Source organism: Sphaerodactylus townsendi, linkage group LG11 (genome assembly GCF_021028975.2).
Source record: "Sphaerodactylus townsendi isolate TG3544 linkage group LG11, MPM_Stown_v2.3, whole genome shotgun sequence".
Lineage (NCBI taxonomy): Eukaryota > Metazoa > Chordata > Lepidosauria > Squamata > Sphaerodactylidae > Sphaerodactylus > Sphaerodactylus townsendi.
The window spans coordinates 42,439,058-42,467,050 of NC_059435.1; the positions used below are offsets into that span (position 1 = coordinate 42,439,058).

Sequence of the window (27,993 nt, forward strand, 5' to 3'; positions counted from 1 at the left end):
AGCAGAAATAACCCAAAGTAATTAACTATGAACATAAAATGTGTCCATATTATTAGATATATTTTTAGTAAAATAATGTGATCTTTTAAAATATAAATTGACTGGAGATGTTTTCAGATAGTAGGTTTTAGATATAACTAATAAGATGCAATATGAACCATTACAGAAGATATTTTGGTGGGAATATAGTAACCGTGGTATATTGAATAATATCTGATCAGACCACCCTGCAATTACTTGTATTATTCCTAGAACCTGAAAATTTCCTTCAGTAGGGTTGAGAGATCTATAAAGCTCTTAAGCAAATATAAAAACCTCTGAAGTCATCTGAGGGTTACAAGGAGGCTTCTTATAGGGGAAATAGTTAATGTCTGAGCCCAAACAAATCACTGAAAGGTGGAGTGCAACCTTGTTAAAGGTCTTTGGTTCCTAATTTCTCTGACAATTCTTGCCCTTAGCCAAGTCAGAACTTTTACCTTTTGTGCAAACTGCCCATGTTCTCACTTTCTGCTTCACTAGCAGTGCTGGGTGCATGACTGATTTTGAACAGAACTGTTTCTCCCTGGATAGTTGCCTTGAGTCTCTCTCCACAATTCCAGGAGCTTTTCTGGTTGGCTCCTAGCCCTCTTTGAGAACCAGTTAATAAAGTTCTATTGATTCTTTCAGTGCCTTGCTCACTTTGGAACTTGCTTGGTTTGTCTCATGTGAACACAATCAAAATAGGAGCATGCTAATTTCAATAAACTGAAGCTAGAGAAATGTCACTTATTTCTCTTTGTGGGCTACGGGAGGTAGACTGTAACTAGACCCTTATCTTTATGTGTATTTACAGAGAGTGGGGTTTGATCAGTACCTGGATTCTGTGCAGCTTCTGTTAAGGGCATTAATATCTTCTGGAACCTGACAAGTTCATACGAAGGATACAAGTTACACTGCCTTTCACTGGTTCAGGCCTGTGGTCTGTGTAGCTTACTATTGTCTTCTTTGACTTGGGGTTGATGGCACATTCACGGTTCTCTCCTAACCCAAAATACTCTTTCCCTTATTTTCTGGTAATGAGACAGGACCACTGTTACCCACAGGTTCATAGACAATCATCAGTGGAAATAAATGCGGAGCATGGACATTACATTGCATTTCAATAATATGGATTGATTTTTGTTAGTCATGTGTGATCGTTTATACTGTCAACACACAGTCCCCATTTCCTTCACTTCTCTGTGTGATGCAATTTTGAATCTGAACAGTTTTGGCTGTAATTGGATCAAGTCACTTTCTCCCACCCCCTGACTGAATTATTCCCATATCCTTCATTGTTCCAAGTGCCAAGTTCTGTTTTACTTTCATAAAGGGTGACAGAAAATTATGTCATTTACCTTCTTGAGTGTTTTTACTATTAAAGATTTCAATTCTTTATACTCTCCTATAGATACTTCTAAATAAGTACTTGAACTCTGTTTGGTTAATGATAATTGGATATATTCTATTAGAACACAGAGGAATAAGAAGATACTTGGTATGAATTCATATTAATGGTGTTTATTTAGCTCAGTATTATCTATTGTCCAGAAGCTATCCACATTCTCTTGCAGACGTCTTTTCTGGGCCTGCTCATTGAGATGCTAGGTACTAACCCCTATGGTACCATCATATATGGAGATAGGTAGGTTCCTTGTTTCCTTGGATCAAGGGAAGGCAAGAAATCCCTATCTCAACAGCAAAAACATGACCAAAAAGATTGGCACTAATAGCACACCAGGGAAAGAATGCACCATGCTGTCTAACTCGGTAGGCTGAATAGACAGAGTCTGGGGTCATTGTGCCTTCCAGGATGTCTTTGCTTCCAGCATGGTCACCCACAGGGCCTCAGGTCAGTGAAAAGAAGCAGAAGGTTATGTGCACTCTACTTAAATGCTCCTTGTAAAGCCATGTCTTTCCCATGCAGGTCTGGGTGGGGACCTGGCTCATTGCCCCGGACCCCTTCTCTGCTTGTCATTAAAAGGGTCTCTTGAGAGGAAAGTAGCCCCAATTCCCCATCTTGCAAAATAGAATCTTCCCAACTGGCAAAGTCCCCCAAAATGTCCCCACCTGTCTCATGAGAGACTGGTGAGCTCAAGAAAAGCTCAAAAAAATTTCCCAGCTGAGGTCCTCCCTTCCACATCTTCCACACCTTGCATCCTTTCCCTTCAATTTCAAGGCTGGCCTGTCCTATTCCAGTCCAACCCAGCCAGGAATTGCAGGCTGGTGGCACCCACTGGATCCTGCCTGGGTTGTCTTTTGCAACCATTACACTGGTTGGATGGAACCCTGGTTCTGCTGCAGTTCCTGCAGCCTTGGGCCACCACACTATGGTGTCTCGCAGCTTTGGGCCTGTCCCCTTCTTAGTCTCCCTTGGCACCCTCCCTGCAGTTGCTGGTCATTTCGCTGCTTCTCCTTGCAACTTGGACCCAGTAAGTGCAGAACCATCCCCAGACACTTGCTCACAAAACACTAAAAACTAGTTTGTGCATGTGGAAGTTTTGTCTTTGCAAAGCTTTGTAAAAGCTTTTGTCCCTTCAACCTTTCTCTTGTCTCTCTGTCTAGGTAGTCAATTTATGCTCCATATTCCCATGAGGAACACTTTGTACAAGATGTACATTTATGTAGAGAACACCTTGTGCAGTCACAAGGGTTAGACTACTGTAATGAATGGATGTATTTTTCTCTTTGTAAATACTTCTTCAGACAGACAGGTGTTTTGAAATCCATAAGAAATTAGACAGATTGTCATGACTGTCCTTCCAGCTACTTAAGATTACATTTTCCCTGGTTGTGCATGTATGTACCTATTCCTTCTGCTTCCATAAATACTTTAAAAATCACATTATAACTTCTTTGCTCATACCACCATACCACCATTTTCCTCTGGCTTTCTGTCCACATTTTCTTTGAGTGAGTTTCCCAAAGGTTTTGTTTATAGCACAGTAGTAGAGCTACTTTAACACTCCCCCCCAAATCGGAATAGTCCGAGTAGATCAGGTTGATGGTCTATGACTCAGGGGTGGCCAACCTATGGCACTTCAGATGTTCACGGACTACACTTCAGATGTTCATGGACTACAATTCCCACCAATTGGCCATACTGGCAGGGGCTGATGGGAATTGTAGTCCATGAACATCTGGGGTGCCATAGGTTGGCCACCCCTGGTTATGTCATCCAGGATACTGTTTGCTACTGTTGTCAGTTGACATGCCCTGGAAGACTTACAGCAAAAGCACCGAGGAAAAAGCCTCCTTGTGCTGCTGTCCCTCCAGCACAACTGGGCAACATGCACGGTGATTTCATTCATCCTCCATTGCTAACAGACATTAATGGACCTCTCTTTCATGAAATTGTAAATCTTGAGGAAAAAGAAGGATTTGCAGTGTTCATGTATGAAGGAGAGAGTTTCAAATCTTTTTTTTTGCAACCCTGAAAGGTAATTAAAAGTGATAGTGTGGATAAGACAATGCTTGTACTGCTGCTCCTTTCCCTGGATTTAGAGGCATGTGGTAAAATGATCTGTCCACCCCTCCCACTGTGTTGCATACAGTGTTTCACAGTCCATTTACCTGGTGCTGGTAAAATAAAAGTCCAATGTGTTTTGGCTCCAAACTCTGTGAAGCTGGCACAGCAGGGGAAAAAAGAGGCTGCCATGAAGGGCAGAGACCTTAGGGTAAGGAAAGAGCAGATGTCTGTGAGATAGAAATGTGAACTGAGAGAACAAAGTATGAGCTATGAGCTGAAGAAAGCAAAAATGAAGTGCTAATCAATGGAGGGAAGATTAGCAAAGGGAGAGATCTGAAGAAATCTGTAATAGTGCAGAAAAAGTAGAGAGCAGATGCAATGAAGTACTGAGAGAAAACTGATTACAGAAGTTTAACTGGGGAAAGTGTGTTTTTAAAGTAGTGGTGTATCCTTCTTGACTCAGTAGTCCTAATTATTTTAATCTCTATTCTAGAATCAAATCAAAGTTGGGCAGAGTTACAGCTTTCTAAATCCATGACAGAGAAAAAATATTAAAAGGATGGCACTGTTAGTGTCTCACACAGCAGAGTGACAATTTGAACTTGAATCTCCCAGCTCCTACTCAAAACTGCTACAGTACATTACACTAGCTTTCATGCTCTCCACACACTTGAGTCAGCCTCAGATGGCATTTGTTGTGCTATCCAGGAATATATTAAGTGTATTTTGAGAATTGAAGTTGTATTAACTTGTAAATATAAGAATAGTAGAGAACCTGAGACTAATATATTTGAACAAGTGGGATTCCACGAAGACTCACAGAAGGCATCTCATTTCCACTATTTCTTTATTTTTCCTGAAAACCCCATAGCCCTTTTCCTGCTTTCTTCTACCCTTCCTACCCAACTGCCAACCTACATTTTATTTGTCCCTTTGACTTCAGGTCTTCCTCTGCCCCTCCTCTCTTTGAAGCCTCTACTTAGGAAAACCATGGCCCAGTTCTGTGGTACTGGCCACTGGGCCAGGCCTACTTGTATGACAGAAAACTCCCAAGGACTTGTGAAGGGCTTGTCCATTTCTCCTCTATCCTTCTGTCCACACCATTTCCACTTTTCCTCCTGCTGGCAATCCCCATTTCCTGTCCTGTTTCCCTGCCTCATTGTGTCCTTCTCTGCTTCCCATCTTCAACTATATTAAGATACTTTATTTATGCCTTACCTTTCTCCACAGTGGAGATCAAAACAGCTTACAGTACTCTCCTTTCCTTTTTATTGACACAACAACCATGTGAAGTAGGCTGAAAGTACGTGACTGGTATAAATCATCTAGTGAGCTTCAACAGGAAGCTGAGAAGTTGGACCTGGGTCTCTAAGACCCTACTGTGAAGCTCTAGCTGCTCTAGCTGCTCTAGCTGTGAAGCTCTAGCTGTGCTTGCCTAGCAGTGCCAAATGGGAGAATCGGTTGTTTAAAGCTACAGGCGTTCCTTTTATCATTTTTTTTTTAAAAACCCATGTATTATTTTTTATGTTTCAGATTTCTTTGAAAGCCTGTTCCATTGTTCAGGCTTGTAGAAAGATCTGTCTTGCCTGTTCACAGATCCAGTTACTGGATATCTTTCTTCAGATCTGGCTGCCTTCGTGCTTTCAGTATAATCTATATACTAATAGCAAAGTCAGTAGCATGAAATCCAGAGTTTTTAACCAGAACACAACCCAGTTACTGTATTCATTTTACTCATTCATTCCAGTGTTTCCAGTGTAGTTTGGGCTCAAAGGTTTTTTAGTACAAAGATTTTCTTGTTTGATTCAGTGTTTTCTGTGGAATACAAAAGAACATATTCATTGCCCTCCCACAGTATGTGAAGGATAGCAGAACAGCACTCTTTTGCAATATGTGCATAAACATCGTAAACTAAAGCTTCCAAGCAGCCTTTCTCTCTGATCCCCCATTCCCAGTTGAATTCTAGCTACACAACCTTTTAATAACCCACCAGAATATTAGATCTGTATTAGTAGCATGTGTTATGGATTGGGCTTTTCAGTACCATTGTGTAGATAATGAAAGATTTTTTTTCTCTTTAATAGGGTATTATAGTATTAGCCCTATTTTGAAACTTGCTTTGCTAGCCAATGAGAGTTTAAGATGGAGCATAGTAGCATCTGTGATAGCTTGCTGCTATGACTCCCTCCCCATCCTTCCAGAAAGCAAATACTTGGGATCTTAGTATGTTTATAAGCTGCCATAGTCTTTGGTTGAAAATGTGTATCATTGTTCCTTTAGAAACAAATCCTGTTATAAATGAAAGAGAGAGATACATAGATCTTTAATGAAAAGTTAATGATGTATAAATGATTTGGGGGGGGGGGGAGAATACACACGAATGTTGCATTATTAAAAACGTTTATTGCTTTTCATTTTAAATATTGTCATGCCGTGCATTACCATACTATTTTTATTTGTCTGTTAGATTCTGTCAGTGTGATTGCACATTTCATTTTCTAATTATCTTCATGCTTCTTCATGCATTCTTTCTACCTAATAGCCTGTTTTCCCCTCTTTAGGTTTTTTCCCCCTTCAACAACTATGTTGATTAAAGAATTTACAAGCTGGGTTGAACAAGAATATACGTCTTTGATTTGTCGAAACTTTTGTCATAAGCTGTACTATCAAAGCAGCCAGAACCGATGCAGAGATGGCAGACAAAAAAAGTGTGCAACTGGAAAGCTATGAAAAACGTTCCAGTTTTCATACTGCCTTTCATGCTATCCACAAAGTCCCTTTTTCCAGTTGTTCAGGGATATGTTAACTAAATACATAATGCTGATCTTGGAGTGTGTTGATGATAGCTAATTTGTGGAAGCTCATGGAGTTTGCAGATACTTGAATAAGGAAACACTTAGCATTTAATTGCCATTTATTGATTTGCTTGGCATTCTCAAAGGTAGTAGAGTCCACCCAAAGTATCTTGCTCTGTGCACATGGTCATAATAGGAACCTTGCAGGACCAAACTAAGTGCTCATCTAAGTTAGCATCCCCCAGATGTTAAGCTCACAAGCAAGTAAGATTTTCCAATCCTCTGGCACCTGCAGCTATAGTTCAATACTCCAGAAAAAAATTCAACTATGTATTTTGATGTCATAACTGGAAATTTAATTTTTTTGATTTGATATAATGGTGAGGTTCTACATGTTACTATAGCCTCAGGTCACATTAAACCATCGTTCAAGTGAATTCTGTCTTCTTATCTTTATTGTACTTCTGCTTTATCCCGACTCTGTCCTTGGTTCAAACCCCAATCCAGAATTCTTGTGAGTATTTCAGCCAGAGTTATAGTAATGGTCAAATGTAAAACCACATTGGCACAGAGAGAAACAGGTGGAATTTTTCAGGTAATGAGAGGGACACATGTGACTGTGTCTACAGAACCCTAAATTATGGCCCTGCCCTTTTCTTTCTGGAAGCAAGTGAAAGCAAGGGGCTGGTGTTACATAGTGATTAAGAACAACAATGGCGTAGTGGTTAAGAGCAGGTGTACTCTTATCTGGAGGAACTGGGTTTGATTCCCCGCTCTGCTGCCTGAGCTGTGGAGGCTTCTCTGGGGAATTCAGATTAGCCTGTACACTCCCAACACGCACCAGCTGGGTGACCTTGGGCTAGTCACAGTTCTTCAGAACTCTCTCAGCTCCACCTACCTCACAGGGTGTTTTCGTGAGGGGGAAAGGGTAAGGAGTTTGTAAGCCCATTTGAGTCTCCTATAGGAGAGAAAGGGGGGATGTAAATCCAAATCTTCTTCTAAATCCAACATGAAGTGTGAGATAAATTTTTCCTTGTACCCCATCTGGGTAGGTTGCTGTTTTAAATAAAGGTGGAACTGCTTTTTACCTTGCAGGAGAAAATATATTTATTATTTTACAATACAAATAGCACAAAACAGTTTGGGGAGTAAACTGTAAGGGTTTTGGAGCATTAATTATGAATCTGCTTGTCAGCTGAGAAATGAATGTGTGCACTTTGCATACATTAAAAGCTAGAAAACGTTTGAAATGTGAGGAAATGCGAGAAATGCATCTTACTTCATCAAGTATGCCATGTGCAATATTTAATCTCTTCCTTCAGACTGAATAGTCAGTCATTCTAAGCAAACAAGATACAATTCAGCTACAAAACTTAGTTCACACCTCTTTAAATGTGGACATATTATTTAACCAGTACCAAAATAAAGGAGCTGTTTCATGAATCCAGGCATGGAACAGATGGCTAGAAGGAACAATGAAGGATGCACAATGGATCCTTGCATGGCATTAGTGTGTTTTTGCACTCTCTTTGGCAATTGTTCTCAATAGCCTTTAGGCTACTAAAATAAAACAGCATGTATCATGCTTGGTTTGTATCTCTGTGTCATCTTTAAATTGTACAAGCAAAGATTTATTTTTCCTATTTATCTAAGTGTCATTATGAGGCTTTAACATCAGCCTTGCAGTTTTAAGTTGTCATGGCTTTCTTGTGTAAAAGTAAATCTTGCATTGCATTTCTTTTCCATTGACAGGAATAAGTGGAAGATTCCTTTTGATTGTATATTATCATATGTTGTTTGCATTTGTTTGGCACACTTTCATTTTCTCAGTGACAATTAGGCAAGTAATACATTCATTCATGTTATAAGACTTAAGGAAATTTAATTCTAAATATACATAACCCAGAAACAATTGAGCTGCTTATTGTTTTATGCACGAGCAACATCTGGGCCACTTAAGAAAAAACTATCCTTAGTAAGTTTACATGAAAGTAAATTCCCATTTGATTCAACAGGGCTTACATCTGGGAAACGATTGCAGGCATTTATATGTAAAATGACTATTGAGACAATGATAATATATAATTTTCCCTCCCTAAACGTAAAACAGTTTTACATGGTGCAGGTAGGGGTAGTATATAAGACTAATAAAATAAAAATAAAATAATGTTGATTGTTTCTGTACTTTGTGGGTTAATAGAAGGAAACTATACATGTGACATTGCTTAAAAGGTATAGCTGAACTGTAATTACTTGAATGCATTATCAGCACACTATACATTGGCATTCTTTTGTCACTGATCTTTTTCTCTCAGTGTAATTTTCCTTTTAATTTAATGTTATGCCTATGCTACCATTTTTATATTAAAGTCCACTTCTTTACTTTATGGCTCTCATCACAAAGAAAACCTATACATATTCTTATCATAAAGGTGCATGTTATAAATCAAGATTTAACTGAATAATATTCCTTCATGGTCAGACATCAGTCTCTACTGACCAAAAACAAAAAGTTATCTATCATCATCTATACATTATTCCCAAGTGTGCTCCTATCTGTGGATATCTAAATCCATGGATTGGAGCCACACTTACCAAAAACAGATTTTTCTGCGAACTTGGGGGACCACCTTTGTTTGCAGAAAAATCTAAAATGTTACAAAAATGCATTAGAGGGTTTAAATAAAGCACATGTGCCGACAGCACACTTAACTTTGAGGGTCCTGGTGGCAGTGGTTTCAGCTGCAGCGGCACTCAGGAGCCTAGCAGCTGTGTTGATGGTAGTAGCAGGTCCCCACTTGTAAATTCTAATGGTGAAGCTTTGCCCCATCTGCAGATATCTACATATGTGGGTCAGGGCTATATAGAAAGAAAACTTCCATGAATTTGGGGAACTCTCCAGGTTCACAGAAAAATCTGAAAATGTTAAAAAAAAAATTCATGGGGAGTTTGAATGTCCTCCCAAACAAAAGCAATGTCTGCATATGCGCAAACAATGCATTTCCAGTGAAGCTCTGAGAAATATGAAATAAGAGCATAACTATTGTTATCCCAACCCTTGTTAACAAGTGATTGTAATTGTACACTAGCTCCTTTTTGTTACATGATGCAATTCAGAAATATACAGCACCCAAAGAACAGTAATTTTAAAACCTTAGGCTGCCACATTACCATAAAGGTTATTGTTACATTAACAATACAATCCTATGAAGAGTTGCTGTAGTCAAAGCCCATTTTAAAAAATGGATTTAAACTGGAGTGACTCTAAACATGATCACACCATTAATCTGCATTTTTCACATCTTATCATATGAAGAAAATGTATGCCATATCTACCAGTATATGAACTATTATATATAAGAGCCAGTGTGGTATATTGGTTAGCATGTTGGATTAAGGTCTGGGAGACCCAGATTTGAATCCCCCTCTACCATAGAAATGTTCTGGGTGACCTTGACAAGTTACCCACTCACTTAATCTACCTTACAGGATTGTTGTGAGGACAAAATGGATAAGAGGAGAATGATGTAAGCTGCTTTGGGTACCCACTGTGGAAAAAGTTGGGTGTAAAATGAAGTAAATAAAATGTATCCCATAAATACAAATATATGAATTATTGCATATATAATAAGCCCAAGTAGCTGTAAATCTGTAAGTACACCATCATTTTGAAATAAAATATACTGGTAGTTCAGTGCAGCTTCTGTTTCCATGGGTGAAGTATTCTGTGCTACTTTTTTTTTTTAAACACATGCTGGGAAGTTTGGTCTTGATGTTTGAGGAAGTGGAAAATTAAAGGTAGTGCTGACAATACCTCATAGAGTTCAAGCAGTTCATTATATCACATTTCACAGAGTCACGTCATAGGCTAGGAAAGCAGGAGCAATCCTAATTGTCTATGTCTTTGATGGTCATTGTAAATTTAAACTCCCCCACACACCCCTTGGCGAAAAGGAAGTGCTGAAACTGCACCTCTGTAATTGCTAATGAATTATGATTCTTGTGAACACCTCTGCTGACGATGTTTAGTTGCTTTATTTCAGGTTATTTGTAAAGGCCACACTTACTGGCATGAATGCATTAAAGTTTCTGTTAACCTTTGTAGTTTTACTCAGACAAAAAACAATTTCCAAGCATTTGTGATTTTGCATATTGAGCTTTTGTGCTGCAAGTTCAGGGGTGGTAATAGTCATGGAGCAGCTGCCTTGAGGGCCTTCCTTGAACTACCCATGGTCCTTTGAACATTGCCTGGCCCATCTCTTACTTAAGCCTGCAGTGGTCCCAGCAGGATGGGGGTGGAAGTGATTCTTGAACCCCATCCTGGACTTCTACCTAGGACTCGAGAATTGCTAAAACCACCCCATGGACATTGTGGTGGTGGTGGTGATGATTGCTTTCCATAGGCAAGGGAAATTATTCTATGTAGAGTCAGCATAAGTTTAACATTATTAGATGGCACTTAATACATACTCAGAATTGATGTGGATTCTGAGTATGGCTTAATTTCCAAGAAAAGCTGATTATCATGACCAAATATATTTTCCATGGTATATAATGGTGCAATAACAGCAGTTTTATATCATCTGTCACCAACCCAAGTGGTCTTTAAAATAAAGATGCACAGGAATTATTTGACAGTGAAAATTGCCTTTTTTTGCAATTGAAATGATTATAGATGAAAAAAATGCAAAAGCATGAACAAGGTCTCAACAGAATGAGAAATCTATGAATGAAAGCATTACTCAACGTAAACTCAACAACACTCAAGATGTACTCCAAAACCTTTCATTTTTTATGCTAGTCTATTTACCGTGAAAGTACAGTTGGCACATTAGGAATTCAGTTCAGATGCCAGTTACCTAGACCTCAGCTTCATCATTGTTAAGAGTTGAAATTAAGGACAACACACTACTGTTGGTTTCTCCACATCTCCTTAATTTTCTTTATTTCTAAATCTCCTTATCTGTTTTTTTCCTTGTCAGCCTCTAGAGTTAATTTCTGATCCACATCCTTTCCTTATGTCTTCTGACAAGGAAGAGAGACAGGAAGTTTGAGGGAACTAGAGCACAGACTCCACAATCACTATGGAGAACCAAAGATTAATATTTCGCCATGGCTCTCTTTTTTCAACTGATGTTCCCCTCTCCTTTCCCTTAGCTTTTCTCCTTTAAAATTAGAAGGTAACTAGGAGGGAGAGCTTTGAACACAAGGCTGATTAGACTAAACTGTGCCGTCGAGTCTAGCATTGGTAAGGCCTGTGGCTGTATGCTGCTGGAATTATCACACTCTGATTTTCTTTTGCATTTCCATCACCTCTCAGTATTAAAGGGTGAAAAAAGAGCAGCAAGCCCTGCTGTTTGTGGCTGTTCTGTGACCCTAACAATGGAAGCAATGACTTTCATTTTTCATCTCCTATCAATATTAGTAGATGTCAGGAGATATCATTGTAATGCTGTTCTCCTCTGGTTGTGGGATGGAGTCTCAGTATAGAGCTTGGTTAAGACATAAATAGAATCTTGTGATGAATGCTGTTCTGTGTATTATTCCAAATAAGGGTCATGGGAGAAGGCAGGTTTTTAGACTTCAGTATGCTTTTATTTATTTTATGTGCAAGCTGTCACCTGACTATCGTGCTTCCATGCCATGTCTCTTTAATTCTATCACAATCCATCATAGAGGATAAAAGCTGCAACTGAAAGGTATATAGTTTTTTCAGTGAAACATACCCCAAATCTTCCATGAATAAAAGTGATCCCAGGACAATTCTTCAAGGTATGCCTAGGACATAAAATAAATCTTGTTTTTATTTTTGTACCACATACAGAAAAAAAAGAGAGCGTGTGATTTACTTAGGGTCGGCCTGTAAAATGGAATTCTAGATATTCTAGATAAGCTAAAGGGAGCAGTGCTCCACATAGCATGTAATTAAACTAAGATTAATAGCTGCAAAGATTTGCTGACAGACACTAGTTTAGACTACTTTAAGAGGGAATTAAGCTAATTCATAAATGATATATAGCTATTAATGTTTGTCATTTCTTTAAGAAGCTTGTTATCCAAAGATCTTAATATCTAGGTCTTGGCTTAGTATGTAGGAAATTAAAAATCCCAGGAGAAAGTGGGAATTCGTTGTGAGAAATCCGCAAACCTAAACTGAGCAATGAATACAGAGGGTGGTGTTGGACAGATCCCAGACACTGTTTTTCCATTTGTAAGATGTGAGTGTTCTCAGTGGATTTTGTAAAAAGGGAATCAAGAATTACTTTATTATCCAATGTGCTGGTTTACAATACCTTGAGTCAATAGCTCCTCTCCCACTATTCTTACCACCTGCTGACCCGGCCTGGATTTGGTAACTTGTAGTTCATGGCTCATTTTTGGAAGTTCCTCTTGTTTTGATGTCTTTTTCTAGGTCTGCTTCCAACCATTACATAATATTCATTACTTTTTTCTGGGCCCATTCCATAGTTAGTCGGCTCCCTCCCAGCCCTTGCTGTTGTTGCACCAGCTGACTGCAGCCCGCACTTAGGCTAGCCTAAGTGGTGCAGCCCACTGGGGTGCAGCCCACTGGGGCTTCTCAGGGGTGGGGAGGCTCTTTGCCTTCCCCCTGCCACCAGGGGGCCCCTTTGGGAGAGATGAGGTGGTGCAGCTGCAGCTCAGTGACCCCACACCCAGCCTGTGGATGGGGTTGCTCATGTGTAATATCACCTGTACAATACTTTCAAACTGTTTTCTGTGATTGCAACGTTCTTTGATGTCCAGAAAACATTTTCAACAATGTGTAATCACATCTTAGGCCTCAGCTCCTTTTTGAGTTCCTTTTTTCGTTTTTCTGGACTATATAATAATTTTTCCATTGTCGTTATCCTGTAAAAATTGCAAACTTGAACAAGCAGGTACACCTACTATAGGTGGAAAATATTTCTATGATTGCTTTTATAGGAATAAATGAATCTTACAAGTCGAGATTTTTTTCCCATTTTTCAAAATCTCCTGAGTACTAGCTGGATCAGACTCTTTATTGTCTAATAATGGAGTTAATATGGAGAAATTATCCACTAATTTTTTTACACCATTGATCCCTGACCTCTTGCCATCACAATTGCATCTCCACTCAACATTTTCTTCTCTTGTTTGTTTAACCACAAATAGGGGGATAAAGATATATCTAACTCAGACTTTGAGATAACTAATATTTTCACACTCTCATCTTTCCTAACCTACTCTAAGATTATTTTTAATGTAGTCACATAATAATAATTAACCATGTTGGCAGCTGACAACCCACCATTTTGTTGTCTGTTGTATAAAACACTATGATTTATTCTTGGTCCTTTTTAACATCAAATATGTTTTTTAAATGTCTTTTGAACTGCTTGCAATTTTTGGCATGGAGATGGTCAGTGGAATGGCAGAAACAGGAAAAAGTAGCCTTGGCAAAATTTTAGATTTTCCTCTTCTTCTTTTATGAGTCAACTTCAAGTTATATTCTAGTACAGTGTTTCCCAACCTTTGCGATGTCATGGTACCCTTGACCTCACTCTTCATATCTCACAGTATCCTGTGGGTGGTATGCCCCTGCCACCGCCTTCCCCTCCCAGTGGCCCTGCTTGCCACCCCCACCCACCCCTCCCAGCGTGAAGGGAAGTACTGGGGGGGGGGGCAGTGAGAAGCGGCTTCTGACCTTGCAGCAGGCCCTGGCCCCAGAGCCGTCGAGAGACACCGCAAAGTGAGGGGGGCCAGTAGCATTGCTGCGGTATCCTTGGAACATTCTCACGGCACCCCATGGTACCCTGGAACCCCGGTTGGAAATCACTGATCTAGTAGTTCATTGATATAACTAAAGAGGTTATATACCTGATATTATTTTAAAACCCAGGTATATAACCTCTTTAGTTAACCAATTTGATCTTGATATCTGAACTATTTCTAGCTTTAGCTGTACATCTGCATTATTTATGATTAGGATGTTGTGGGTTTTTCAGGTTGTATGGCCGTGTTCCAGTAGTATTTTCTCCTGATGTTTTGCCTGCATCTGTGGCTGGCATCACAAGAAAACCTGGAAAACCCACAACATCCTAGTGATTCTGGCTGTGAAAGCCTTCGACAATACATGATTTATGATTGTTTACATAAACTTTTTTGTAATGTTTTACTTTCTTCTGAATATCCCAACACTTCTACAGTAATCATTCTCTAGAGTGCATTTAAAAATCACATCATTATGTATTGCATGTAACACATGACACATTCTGACATCTTTTTCATGACTTGAAAGACCTGATACTCTATACTTCCTCATTTTACTATTTTACTGTGTTCCGTTGGAAGTCATGTATTTTCCCCATGGTGAAATACATGGGGTCCGGATGTGGCATTTTAAATGCTATCCTAAAATTCTTCTGAAAAAATGATCTGTAGGATGACAAATAGTTCCTTCAATCTTGAGGTACCCTAGCACAAGAATATATATTCTCACCACCGTGTATTCAGTATAGCATTCTAGAAGCCATCTTGCAAAATGAGTAAATTTATTACTCCTTCAGGAAAGAAGTTGGGTTCTTAAAATTGTAGATATAATATTTTGCAAACTTACATATACAGTCTGCATAATTTATTAGTTTTCTCTGGTATTAGAATATTTGTTAATAATGACACTTCAGTGAGGAATGCTATTCTGCAACATTTGATCAAGTTACTAACCAATGTCCTATAACAGTAATCTAAGCTATCAAGTTTGAAAATTATTTCTCAAGCAATTTAAACCAATTGAGAAACTGTTTAGAAAGCTAGTCACCATTTATTATTGCCCCATATTGCTGAAATGGTGCAATTAGCTGTTATTTATTTTCTGTAATTATATTTTATTTACAGCATACTGCACAGAGTTTATAAATTGTGCTCTGTGTATATTAGGAAGAAACGTATGTATAGGCACTTAAAAGAACACAGTATTTGATGTGGTAATCAGGGAGTATTCTTAGCTACAGTATGAGGAGAAAGTGATATGCAAAAATCTGTCCAATCATATTCTTATCCTACCCTTCCTTTGAGGAAACAAAAATGGAAGCTGGTAAATCTTCACAATGCAACAACATTTTCAACAATTCTTGAAACTGATAAGCTTTCAATTTCTTAAATTATGATAGAGAATAAAAACTATGATATAGAATAGTTCACAATGATTACAGTTGAAAAATGCTCTTTGGCAGTGGCATAGCTAGGGAAAATGGAGCTTGGGACAAAATCTGAGTTTTGCACACCCCCCATATGGGCAGCGTCCCTCCCACACCACGACCAAACAACATTTTTTTGCACCAGGTCATCTCAAAGTCACCATCACATTATAGAACATGCCCCAACACACAAATCTGAACACACCCAGGGCTCCCTAGTTTAAACAACAATGAAAGTGATGCTATTTTTTGAAGGGGGGAATCCACCCTGAAACAGCATCACTTTTAATGTTGTTTAAACTAGAGAGCCCAGATTCTCCCTTTAAATCCACCTTAAAGAGAGATTCTGGGCTCTCTAGTTTAAACAACATTGAAAGTGATGCTGTTTCAGGGTAGATTTCCCACCCATCCACCCCAAACAGCATTATTGTCAATGTTGGTTGTTGTGGGTTTTCTGGGCTGTGTGGTTGTGGTCTGGTAGATCTTGTTCCTAATGTTTCACCTGCATCTGTGGCTGGTATCTTCAGAGGTGTATCACAGAGAGAAGTCTGTTATGCATTGTGTCCAGACTTCTCTTATAACAGACTTCTCTCTGTGATACACCTCTGAAGATGCCAGCCACAGATGCAGGTGAAACGTTAGGAACAAGATCTACCAAACCACAGCCACACAGCCTGTAAAACCCACAACAACCAGTTGAATATGGTTGTGAAAACCTTCAACAATACATTCAATGTTTTTTTAATCTAGGGAGCCCAGATTTTCCCTTTAAATCCACTCCAAAGGGGGTGGATTTAAAGAGAGAACCCAGGGAAAATTTGAGGGTGCCTGTCAGGAGAGCAATATTTAAGCTAACAGTACCAAAATTTTAGGCTATCTTTATGAGACTATCCTGATTATATCACCCAGGTTTAGTGAAGTTTGGTTCAGGGGGTCCAAAGTTATGGACCTTCAAAAGGGTAGCCCCATCTACCATTAGCTTCCATTGGAAACAATGGGGGATGGAGACCCCTTTTGGGGGTCCATAACTTTGGACCCCCTGAACCAAACTTCACCAAACTTGGCTGGTATCATCAGGAGAGTCACTTGCCAATAGCCTGCAATTTTGGTGCCACTAGCCTAAAAACTGCGCCCCCTGCAGGCCAAAATGGAAAAAAAGTAAAAAATACAGAAAGCCATAAATGAACCTGCAATTTTTGCGCCCAGCACAAGGTGGCGCCCGGGGCACTTGTCCCCGGATGTCCCCATGGTAGCTACGCCTGTGCTCTTTGGGAGCAATGGGGAGTATTTACTTCTTAAGTGAAAAAGTGCTGTGTTCCAGTGGCGTAGTACCAATGGGGCGGGGCAGGGGCGTTCTGGGGCAGGACGGGGATGTGGCAGGGGTGCAGTTTCCCCTTGCTCCACTCCTGCTGTCTTCCAAAGTGTTCCAAAACATGTTGTGAAAACCTATATCCATAGTGCCCTTGAAAAAAAAGCAAAGGTCAGCATGAATTATGCCTTTTACAATCTGTGCCATGGAAAGTTACTTAGTGACCTTGGGCCAATTATACACTCTCAATTTACCTACCTCACCAGCTGTTGTTGGAGTAAAAGGAAGGAGGAGGGAATGCATCCATTTTGAGTCCCCATTGTGAAGAAAAGTGGGATATAAATGAAGGAAATAAATAATAAACATATTAGGAAGCCAATATTAATAAAATAGCTGTGCCACTCATGTCATCTGAGTATGTGTAGATTTTTCCCTTTGACAGCATTATCTCCTTATAATAAAAATGCATTGCAGTGGCCCTAAGTATATCAAGATAGTCTGAGCTGGCTTTAAGCAGAATTCATTTTCTATGCATTAAAAACTGACAGCTGAGAACGTGGGAGTGTTTCTATCAGTTCCTCAAAGTGAACTTGCAATCAACAATTGAGTTAAGCTCTGAGGTTACCCTTGCTCACTGGAGAATATGCCCTTTCCTTTTAGAGTAGTGATTAGGAAATCATGAAAGTGAAACCTCCTGAGATCTTATTATGTTGTCAATTTCACACATGCATGTAGAGTTCAGGAAAACAGGGAATGTGCAAATAACGCAGAAATTGGACCCCTGGAGTTCCATGGCTCAAACATATGGCTGTTTCCATGCAAAGCATGATTGGCTTTAAACTGGGAAGCTGTACTTTGAAATCAGTTAGAATGAAGAAACTGTCAGAATAAAATGAGCTGAATTAATTATTCAAAGAATCTAGCATTGTCTATTTGCCAGGCAAAGACTAAAGAGATATAATAAGCAAAATATTTATTAACATATTCATAACACATGCTGTGCATTAGACTCTTCAGTACTTGTACAGACATTTGGTTTGGTTTTGATTGTGAATACGAAAACCTCATTGGAATTGATCATATAAAAGTATATGCTTCAGTGATGAATCTGTTATTGGATACAAGATTAACAAATTCTTAAGTTTTGGGCTGTCAATCTACTAGAGAGATTTTTTTTCTGTTGGTGCTTAATCCTTCATTGTTAGTAGATCATCTTTAATATCTTCTTATTTCTGGGATATTCCTTATTTATGAACATTCTGATACACTGGGCTGTTCTTTGTCATTACAGCACATTAAAATTGCATAACTAAACAAGTTAAGCATATGGCAGTATAGTGAAAGACGTCACATTCAACAATGCTATCAGAAGGGAAAATGTAGAGCAGTTTCACCTCGAAAATTATTTGCATTGTATTCAAATAAATATTGCAGCATAAGATGAATATTTAGAAGTATAATATTTGGCACTCTCTGTCCAGGCCCTCCCCCCAAACCCAGTGTCTTAACTTAGTGGTTACCAATAATAGCATTTTGACTGCCCCATACAAAGAGTTATCTAACTTTTTTTTGTATATTTCTTTACAGAAACTCTCCTGGATGACTTCCTTCTCACATACACAGTCTTCATGACAACAGATGATCTGTGTCAGGCACTGCTTAGGCAATATCCTTCGATAAGCTCGTGAGAGAGGAATGTGCTATCTTCACTTCTTGCCTCTTCATCCTCCTTTTGCCTCCTTTTGTGTTGGTGGTCAGATTCAGTTTGGGGACTCTCTGCTTCACTAACATATTTGTTGGCAGGAATGCCATTTTTCCCCAGAGATGACTTTACAGGAGCTCTTCCAGTTCAGCTGCATTCCATGCCTCGATTGCATAAAGTGGCTATTGGGTCTTTATTTGATATGAAAGGTGCTTTTGATTTAAAGTTGGATATAGCTGATACACAGCCAATGGTAATTTAGCATTAAATCCAGCAGCATGTTCTGGCATCCTCAGGGAAACAGTGGTAAGGGATAAGAGAGTAGACTTAGTCTTGGGTATGGAATAACTGTTTTTTCTCTCTTGGACAAAAATGAAGGTGTGCCATTCAGAGGCAGCATCGTCTTCATGCAATGCACAGAAATATGGGATAGCCAGTTTTTAGTACTTATGCAGGAAGCTATTTGAGAATTGACTGGCTGACAGCCAGTGCTGAACCAGTTGCTTCAAATCATCCCTGGTTTCCCCCCCTTTTTCCACCCAGGCACAAGTAGCCCTCCAGCCTATGCATGGGAGCCTGTCCTAGGTTGATTCCGCACTTGCGTTATCGATCTAAGTTCGAGCTGCGTTCGACCTAAGTGCTCCGCACAACCACTGGGATCGACATGGTTTTGTACCAGCTTCGCCCCGTGTAACGGTCAAATTTCCGACTCCAGTTGGGAACTACTACTTTTTCAGGGAACCACGCTCAAACTCAGCTCGATTCCAGTGAAGTGCAGAATCTCTGGTGCCAGGAGTCCCCATTCAGCCAATCCACGAAGCTGAGTGAGCCTTTGGACATCGCGATACAGACATTGGCCGTAAAAAAACGCCACCTTTGTCCCTCTCCATTTCCTGTGGCAGTTTTTTATAGCGATGGTGCAATTAAGTGGGATAGAATAGGAACATACGATGACCGTAGAACAGTAGCCAATCAGAACGGAGCGGCAAAGAGGCACAGATGATCCCGCCCTCTGAGCTGTGATCAAGCTGGTTGCGGTGGGGAACAACAATGGCTTCGACCTAGGTTAGTACCCTTCTCAGGGAACTGGGTCGAACCTATTTTACTCGTGTGCGGATTCGCCCCTAGAGAACTAGAGTTGCTCACTCTGCAGTGTGTTTTGTATACATTCACTAACTCTCAGCTGACCTTGCCTTATAAGATTGTGAGGATAAAAAGATGTATTGTGAACACTGCCCTAAATTTATTGGAGAAAGGAAGGGATAACTATAAAAGTACATGGGGGAGGGGACTTGTTTAAAAAGCAGTGTATCTGTGCAAGTATGTTCTTATCTTAAACGTAAAGTTGCTTAGCTCAGAGAGTGTCACTCCTGTACTAAGTTAACATTAAATTGGAATGACAGAGGAGGACAGAATATCCAAACAAGTCTCTTCTGGTTCTTCTTGAGATTTTATGCCTCTGTAGTTTTGTTCCTTAACATATACTGTACTTATTGTGCTAAAAACCACCAAGGCAAGGAAGAAATTCTAGATGTTTCCTGCAGAAAACGTAAAGTTTTACATCTGGTATCTCAGTGGACTTCACTGTACAAAGACTGGTTACATGAAGATGAAAATTTAAAGCAGTTTCTAAAAGTATGTCAAGACAGGTGCATTTCTGTGTTCTATGGTTATTTTATTTACAAATATACTATGTGGAAAAATAAAATGATAAGACAAGGTTTCAATGGAGTTCTCCAAAATATGCATTTCTACAGTTTTTGCACAAGAAATGACAGACCCATTGCCAAATAACCAAAACTGGGTTGCCCTATGTAAAATATTTGGTATAGCAAACCTGAAAAATGTTATGAGTGTGCCATGATTACTTTTGAAAGAATGTCTGCCCTTTTAGTTGTGAAGGCAGTATTCAAAACTTCTGGTTTTAAATCTTTTCCCAGTTCAAAAAGCCTATTCTGTTTTGAAAGAAACAATTTTTGGGTGCGGGATGGCATGGATAGAACAGGCAGTTGGGGCTGATAACATATTTCGATTAGAACAGAGAAATTTGCAGGCCCAGCATTGGCATAGTCAGGCCTATCCAGTTTTTTTTTTACTGCTGCCTGTTAGTCAGTGCTGTTAACTAGAGGCAAAATCACACTGGAGCACTATGTCTAATAAAATATGCACTAAAGTAAAACTGGCTTACTTTATCTCGATTTGTGGCAGACTTGCCTCAAAAGTTAGCCACTACCTATAGTTCGATAAAATTGGGAGACTTCATTCTACTTGAGGGCTCTGTAATATGATCTCGGTCTGATTGTTTACAGTACCTGCAGCCAAAATGTTCTGAATATCTCTTGGGAGCTGTTGATGCAGAAGTTAAGAATGGAATATATGCTGCTTGCTTGATTGGAATGCATGAGATGATGTGATGTTATGACTCAGTGTTTTATAAATAGATCAGGATTTGTTGATGCATTGGTAGAATTTATAACAAATGGTTGGTTCATCCCTCAAATCAAAGTTTTGTCATAGACTGACAGCTGTTTTTATAGACATCAATAGGGAATGTATGAAAACACCATATGCCTGCCATTTTGGGGGTGTACTGATGAAAGGGAAGTACCAATTATATGGCCACTTCTGGGGTGGGGTGGGGTGGGGGGATGAGAGACCCCTTCAGAGTTGTTCCTAGAATGTTAACTAGCCCTATTCTAGAAAGTGTTTTGCAATAGGTTGTATTAGTGTAATAAGCTAGGTACTACAATGGTATCGCAAGAGAGGGTTACAGTTTATAATTCTCTATCTTCCTCTCTATAATTCTTTAATAAATTCACTTTGGCTTAAATGAGCTTGACTTCCCATCTGTTCTTTTCCTCCTTTAACTGACATTATCACTCAAAATGATTCTGAAACTTCAATTGGTCCAGAAGGCAGCAGCTAAGTTACTGTAAGGAGTTCGTTATTAATTACTTTACATTTATAACCTGCCCTCCCCTGAAGGGCTCAGGGCGGCGCACAGCAAGAGGACCAACAATGTAACATAATGTAATGTAATATAAAAATATTCAAATGTTTAAGGTCTTCAATTGCACGTAGCAATCTGGCATCCTGCTAAACTCCCAGAAGGAGAAGAACAATGCATAAATCCCACTTGGTTGGTCAAATCCCCCACCCCCATTTTATCAGCTGTTGAGGCTTGAGCATGCAGATCTTTCTTTCCCACCACACCTCAGGTTTATCATTGGACACTCATTTGCTTTCGATATTTCATTCTGTCTGGAATATATTTAGCTCTTATCAGGCAAGTTTTAAGGGTTTTGTTCTCCCTTTTTGTTAATGTTTCTGCATATCTGAGGGCTCTCTCGAGTAGGTAAAGACCACCTTGCCTCTGTATGGCCTGGGAATGTGACTTTTGTTGTTATAATAGGAACCAGCCAGACAAATGTTGTGCGTATTGATACCTATTTTAAAGGATGCTTAGATTTGAAATTGATTACTATATTTGAATCCTTCAAAACAGTGTGTTAATTAGGTTAACTAAAGCTATAATGCTAAGAATACTTTCCTGGGAGTAAGCCCTATTGAACAAAATGTTGTGGATCCATGCTGAAGAGATATTTACTTGCAAGCTTAAGACAGGTTGCCCCTGAAGGCCTCACTGATCACTGGCTGACTGCATTTCAGTAGAAATTATGTATTGTGAAATTTCAGCTTGGTAGCATTTATTTTAACGAGTTAAAAACTCATTTTCTGAAAGATAGAGGTAAATCGTTTTATACTTCAGTTCTAATCAGTTTGGTTGATCAGTATTCTCTCTCTCTTACTTGTCTTTAAAAGACAATATACAGGAACGTATTAGATGATGTGTATGAGTATCCTGTACTTGAGAAGGACTTGAAAGAATTTCAGAAATTACTTGGAATGCACCGTCGTCAGTAAGTTTTTTTTTTCTTTAAAAGAAGGTATCTTTTTGGAAGTTTAGACTTGACAATTTTTCCTGGAGTTAAATAGCAATGCAAACTGCAATATACATACATTTTCACACATTTAATATTTTTTCACATGAGTTTTGTTTTTGTGCAATTGCACAGGATTTGAAAATTGTATGTACCATATAGAATGCAAAGAGAGACATTATGATACCATCAAACACTTATTTAGCTTTCCACCACATAATGGAAGATTTGTAGCCAGCTGCTGCATTAATAAGTATGTCGGAAGGAGGGTAGTTGGGGAGGAGGGCAGGGACAGCCACTTCATCCTCCCCCCCTTGCTAGAGCCCATTTATTGCAATCTGAAATGGGCTTTCCTGCAAGTCCATCATAAAGGATTAAAACTGCCAACATAGTTCATGAATTTCCTACCAGAAAATAAAATGATTTTGCTTAATTCCTACCTTATAAAAGATGCTTGTTACTTGTGCTCCTTGGACACAAAAGCATATACTATATTGGTAAATTTTAAATCCCTGTCTGGCTATGTAATACAGTGATGCTACTTATTGACAAGAATGGCTTTACCTTCAGTATGTATGAAGTTCGGTTGTCAACTGTGTTGAGAAATTCATGGAGATTTGGAGATGGAACTGTGAGGGGCAGGGTCTGGGGAGGGGAATGATCTCCGGGAGGTGAAATGCCGAAGAGTCTATCTTCTGAAAAAGCCATTTATTTCCAGGCAAAATGATCTTTGTAGTCTGGGATATCCCCAGGCCCCAGTTGGAAGTGGGCAACACTAGCAGGAAGCTGTATCATTTTTTAAAATTTATTTTGGCAGTGTTTTAAAGTTTATATTTTTCTGTCATATGGGAAAACTGAAAACCTTTTTTTAATTAAAATGAGCTCCTGTCATATGAATCATGATTAGAGCTAGAAGACAGTTGACAATGTGTGTTGCCCGAGTTATTTAAAGCTGAGGCAGTTGTGATGTCATGTTAGTCCTCAGTTCTGACATAAAAGGCTGAAATTCTATGCACACTTCAGAGTAAGACATATTAATTTCATTGTGACAGGTTTATAAATGAACATATGTAGGATCAGATGGTAGTAATTGTTTGGCTAAAGCTATTTACATCTTCTTTCTGTATGTGCTTAGTCTAAGACCAGATATAATATCAGTTTCTTAGTGTGTTTTTGTCAGAATAATGTATCATCTTTTTGTTTCAGCACCGTAGATGAATATTCACCTCACAGAAAGGTAATGCAGACATTTATAATATTTGAATATTATCTTGATTACTGCTGTGTACTCTCATTTTTCACTTTCTTGGTTTCTTATCAATTAAGTCAAGTGATCCAAAACATACAATGGACTAGATCCATAGCATTACTAAAAGCATTTGTTTCTGCCACTATTGCTCTGTTTCTGATTGTTTGAACTAAGTTAAAGTGAATGTGGCATTATTAGCTTTTAACCAGTAAACTTTGAGATGCTGGAATCCAAAATGAGCCAATCAGCATGTTCTTGCCTGTCTAGAAAGAGACAGCTTTGAATCTGAGCTGACTTGGGGAAGCAGATCTGAGCAAAGACACTGATTGCAAATGTCAGATAGTTTAGCAGAATAGGGTGATTGCTGCGAAGTGATGAAAATGCATGCCCACACAGCGCGGAGTGCTCCTCTTTAACTAATGGAAAGAAACAGTGAGAAATCTTACCCTAAAAATTAGATGGGACAGTATTGCTGTCATCAACAAGTTTAATAGATTGCCATTTAAGACTGTAATAAGCCTTGAAATACTGGTGCAGGAAATACAGGAAGCAGAAAATAAGATTGCACAGAAATTTCTCACAGACCCAATTTGTTTCTGTTCTCAGAGTGCTTTCAACCTGCAGTTCTCCTGTAGTTTAACAAGACAAACTTCGAGTTTGTTTAGCTCCCACAGGATGGGTGGATTTCCTCTTTCTTTCTTTTTCAGTCACCCCTCAGTTTTGGCCCAGATTTATTTTGAGCTTCACAGTGATTGCTTTGCATTCATTAGTCAATGTTTCTCTTTTTCACTGCTCAAAGCATAAAGCTATTTTCCATCAATTCAGTCTCAAGGAGAACTGGCTCCAGAACAGAGGAACTGTGAATGAAATTGAAGAAGGTAAGTGTGACTGAAAGAAAGCAAATGAAAGGAAGGAGAATGTGTTCATATTCCTGCATACGTATCAGAACCTTCCATTTTTCAATGACAAACTTTAAAATTACAATGAAAGATAATGGAAGTATAAGCTGAGAACACTCTTACACAGTGAAAATACATTACACCGTTTTGCTGTATATTCCAATCAGAAACAAATATATCTTCTCTGATTTGGTTTAATTTCTTTTACATCACTAGTAGATAGCATTACATCAAGAGCCAGTGTGGTGTAGAGGTTCGAACTTTGGAGTCTGATCAGGGATTCTTCAGTTTAAATTCCCAGTTATAAAGCTCTCAAGAATGACATTAGGTCCATTGTGCAGTATCAAGTCTGCCTTCTTCTCAGGGTTGTTATGAGGCAGAACATAAAACCATGCATGCTTCCTTGATGTCCTTAGAGGAAATGTGGAATAAAAATGAGATAGATAATAAGAATGAAGCTTACAAAATGGCTGATGGAATTTTATAATGTAGTTTGTGAAGTTGTTAAACATTTGGATCAGGTCAGCTGTTTCCAGTAAAGTATGTAACTGGTCCAAAATAGCCCTGAGAGCTTCCATAGCAAAATAGGAATTCAAACCTACATCTCCCAGACCCTGCTCTGAAATTCTAACCTTTATACCACACTGGCTTTCATAGGGTGGCTGCTGTTGAACAGTAGCAAGCAGCCAGGCCTAGTTGAGTCATCAAGTCACGTGATTTCAAGTCACCCAAAGGTTGCTGCCAGACCTAGGGTTGCCAACCTCCAGGTGCCACCTGAAGATCTCCTGGAATTTCAACTAAACTCTAGATGACAGAGATCTGTCCCTTGGAGAAAATGTCTGCTTTGAAGGGTGGACTCTACAATATTATATTCAGTTGAGGTCTTTCCTCTCCCCAAACCTTGCCCTCCTCAGACTCCACCACAAAATCTTCAGAATTCCCTAACCTGGAGCCAGCAACCCTAACCAGGCCTGGCCCCAACGTGTCCTCCCTCAAAGGCCAAAAGAGTCCTGGAAAGAGTCCTGCCTTTTATTCACAGAAGGAAGCTTGGAATGCCATGGTTGCCTAGCAACAGCCACTTATGGACTCCGTTGTTTAAACCCTCCAATATATATTTTTAGATTGCACATTTTTTTTTTGCAAACCTGGAGTATTGTTCAGGTTGGTAGAAAGGTCTGTTTTTTTGAGTCACAAGTCACCAGATTTAAGTGTTCAAAGATTTGGCCTATGTTTCTATTAGAATATAAGATTATTGTATAATCTTATATATTAGAGTGGGAGCAGATATTAGAGTGGGTGTGCACTACAATGTACCGTATAAGCAAGCATGCAAAATAACTTGCATATGTCCATATAATTCTAATGGCAATAGTTGGGTTTTTGAAATCAGTCATATTTGCTTAACGTTTTATTTATTAATAAAACAGTTTAAGATTCCTAATGTTAGGAAATTTTAATAGTAAAATTTAAGGTTATTGTTATTGATGTAAAAACCTGTATATCATTTAGCTGAACACTCTTATGGTGTCATACAACAATAATATTCAGTTTTAAATTTAGTTGGCATTCAGTACTGTAAAACCCTGACAAAACTTAGAAATCAGTAAACATAAGCAGAAAGCAGGAACAAATCAAATGCAGAATATGAGTAACTCAGGTATCATACAATTTTATCAAAAGCATATACTGAATTGCAAATGAGGAAAATATACAGTGGCTCTGTCAACTTCTTACTGCTAATTAATTAGGACTGTTGGATTTAGGGTGTGTGTGCGGTGGGGGTGGTGGTTTGGCAGTTTCTTCCACAGCTGTGTTTATGTAACATAGTCTATAAAATGTGGCACGTTTTGGCAAATACATCTGTTTTGTTCATCTGTTTAACTTTTGCAGATGCAATAAGTCATGTTTGGGCGTGGGGGCAGTTCGTCCCAATCCTAAATGTACGTGGGGTTGTTTGACAAATAGACATTTTAAACTAAGGAGCAAGTGGCCTAGAATGACTTTCTCTCCCATTTATTTCTGCAGGTGCCCTTGATCATATTCAGCATAGGTAGTTTTGGGACTCCCAATTTTGGATCCCCCCCCCCCCCGGGCTGGATCCGTTTACCTTTTCCTATTCTCTGTTTGTGGCATTTGACTCACAATTCCTAATGTTTTACATATGATGCACTACGAACATAATTGAGCAAGTACTAATGTCATATTTGTATTCACTGTTGGGAGTCAATTGTGCATTGTCAAACTCTGTTCTACAGGTTTTGTTATGCAATGTCCATATTGCAGTTGATTGGATTTGCATTTTCAAATTTCCTATACAGTGTGCCACAGATTTTTGCTTGCAGTTGCAATCAGTCATTGAACAGCAACATTGCACTAGTAGTCCAAATCGAAATGCTTTTCTGTATAGTGTTTCAGATTTGAGATATTAAATACCGACATTGTTGATTTATTCTTCCTGAACACAAAACTGGTAATGTTTGATTTATATACTGTTTGATTTATATACTGCCCTTCTTCCAAGCAGCTCAAGGTAATATATATGGGATTTTTGTTTTATCCCTGAAACAATCATGTGAAGTAGGATGAAAAGCGGCAGTGTTCCTTTACAAGATATTTGAATCTGGTTTATTGTATTTAGGCTGGAATTCTAACACATAGTATCATACTGGGTAATATAATGAATAAAGGTGATCATTGGTTTCATCCATCTTAGATCAAGGGTTCTCAACTTTTTTGAGCCTGTGGACGCCTTTGCAAAACTGATACAGTGTGGTGTAATACAATGTGGTGGGCACAGCCGCAAAACATGAGTCAATGGCTGCTGCAGCTTACCCTCAGTCACATGGTAAAGATCTGGTGGTATGGTGGCAACTACTCCTTAAGCAAGACAGTTATATTTTATATTTAGGGTACAGCAAAAGGGTGTAATGTATTTTCGCTGCATAAGAGTTCTGTGTTTTCATTTCAACCCTCTATATTTCTAGAAAGAAGAAAATATACTGGTAGGTCAGTAGGTGTGGGTTAAGTTCTCAAAGAACAAATGTCAAATCAGATGTCAAGAAAAGCATTAACATCTTTAAATTTGTCAAGATCTTTTCACTCACAGTAAAATTTATTACTGCTTGTCCAGGGATGACCGTCTTACCCATCCCAGACTGCAGCCATGACCACCTCAGGGGTATACAGGCTCCCCCTTAAACACAGAGGCAGGCCAATCAGTTGGGCAGCCAGTGAGCAGGCTGGGAGAGCTTGATGGATTCCCCGTGACCAAATGGGAGATTGGAAGGCAGGGATGGAGGGGGGAGGTGAAGGGAGGGGAGGTAAGAAGGGGAGAGACCAGACGGAGAGGAGGAGTTTGGAAGCAAAAGACCGGAAATGGAGAGTGAACCTCAGTTAAGTGGATACTGCATGGGCCAAAAACAGCGGTTTAAAAAT

At 39.1% G+C, this 27,993-nt stretch overlaps 1 protein-coding gene across 1 annotated transcript in view; it reads left to right on the forward strand.

The window, feature by feature from the left end:
* Positions 1-27,993, forward strand: part of RAPGEF5 (Rap guanine nucleotide exchange factor 5) — a 122,359-nt gene that overhangs the window by 71,062 nt on the left and 23,304 nt on the right. Inside the window, exons 12-16 of the mRNA XM_048510892.1 lie at positions 18,355-18,433; positions 19,960-20,104; positions 22,292-22,389; positions 23,617-23,647; positions 24,459-24,537. Coding sequence (XP_048366849.1) covers positions 18,355-18,433; positions 19,960-20,104; positions 22,292-22,389; positions 23,617-23,647; positions 24,459-24,537 — 432 coding nt within the window. The remainder of the gene's footprint in view (positions 1-18,354; positions 18,434-19,959; positions 20,105-22,291; positions 22,390-23,616; positions 23,648-24,458; positions 24,538-27,993) is intronic.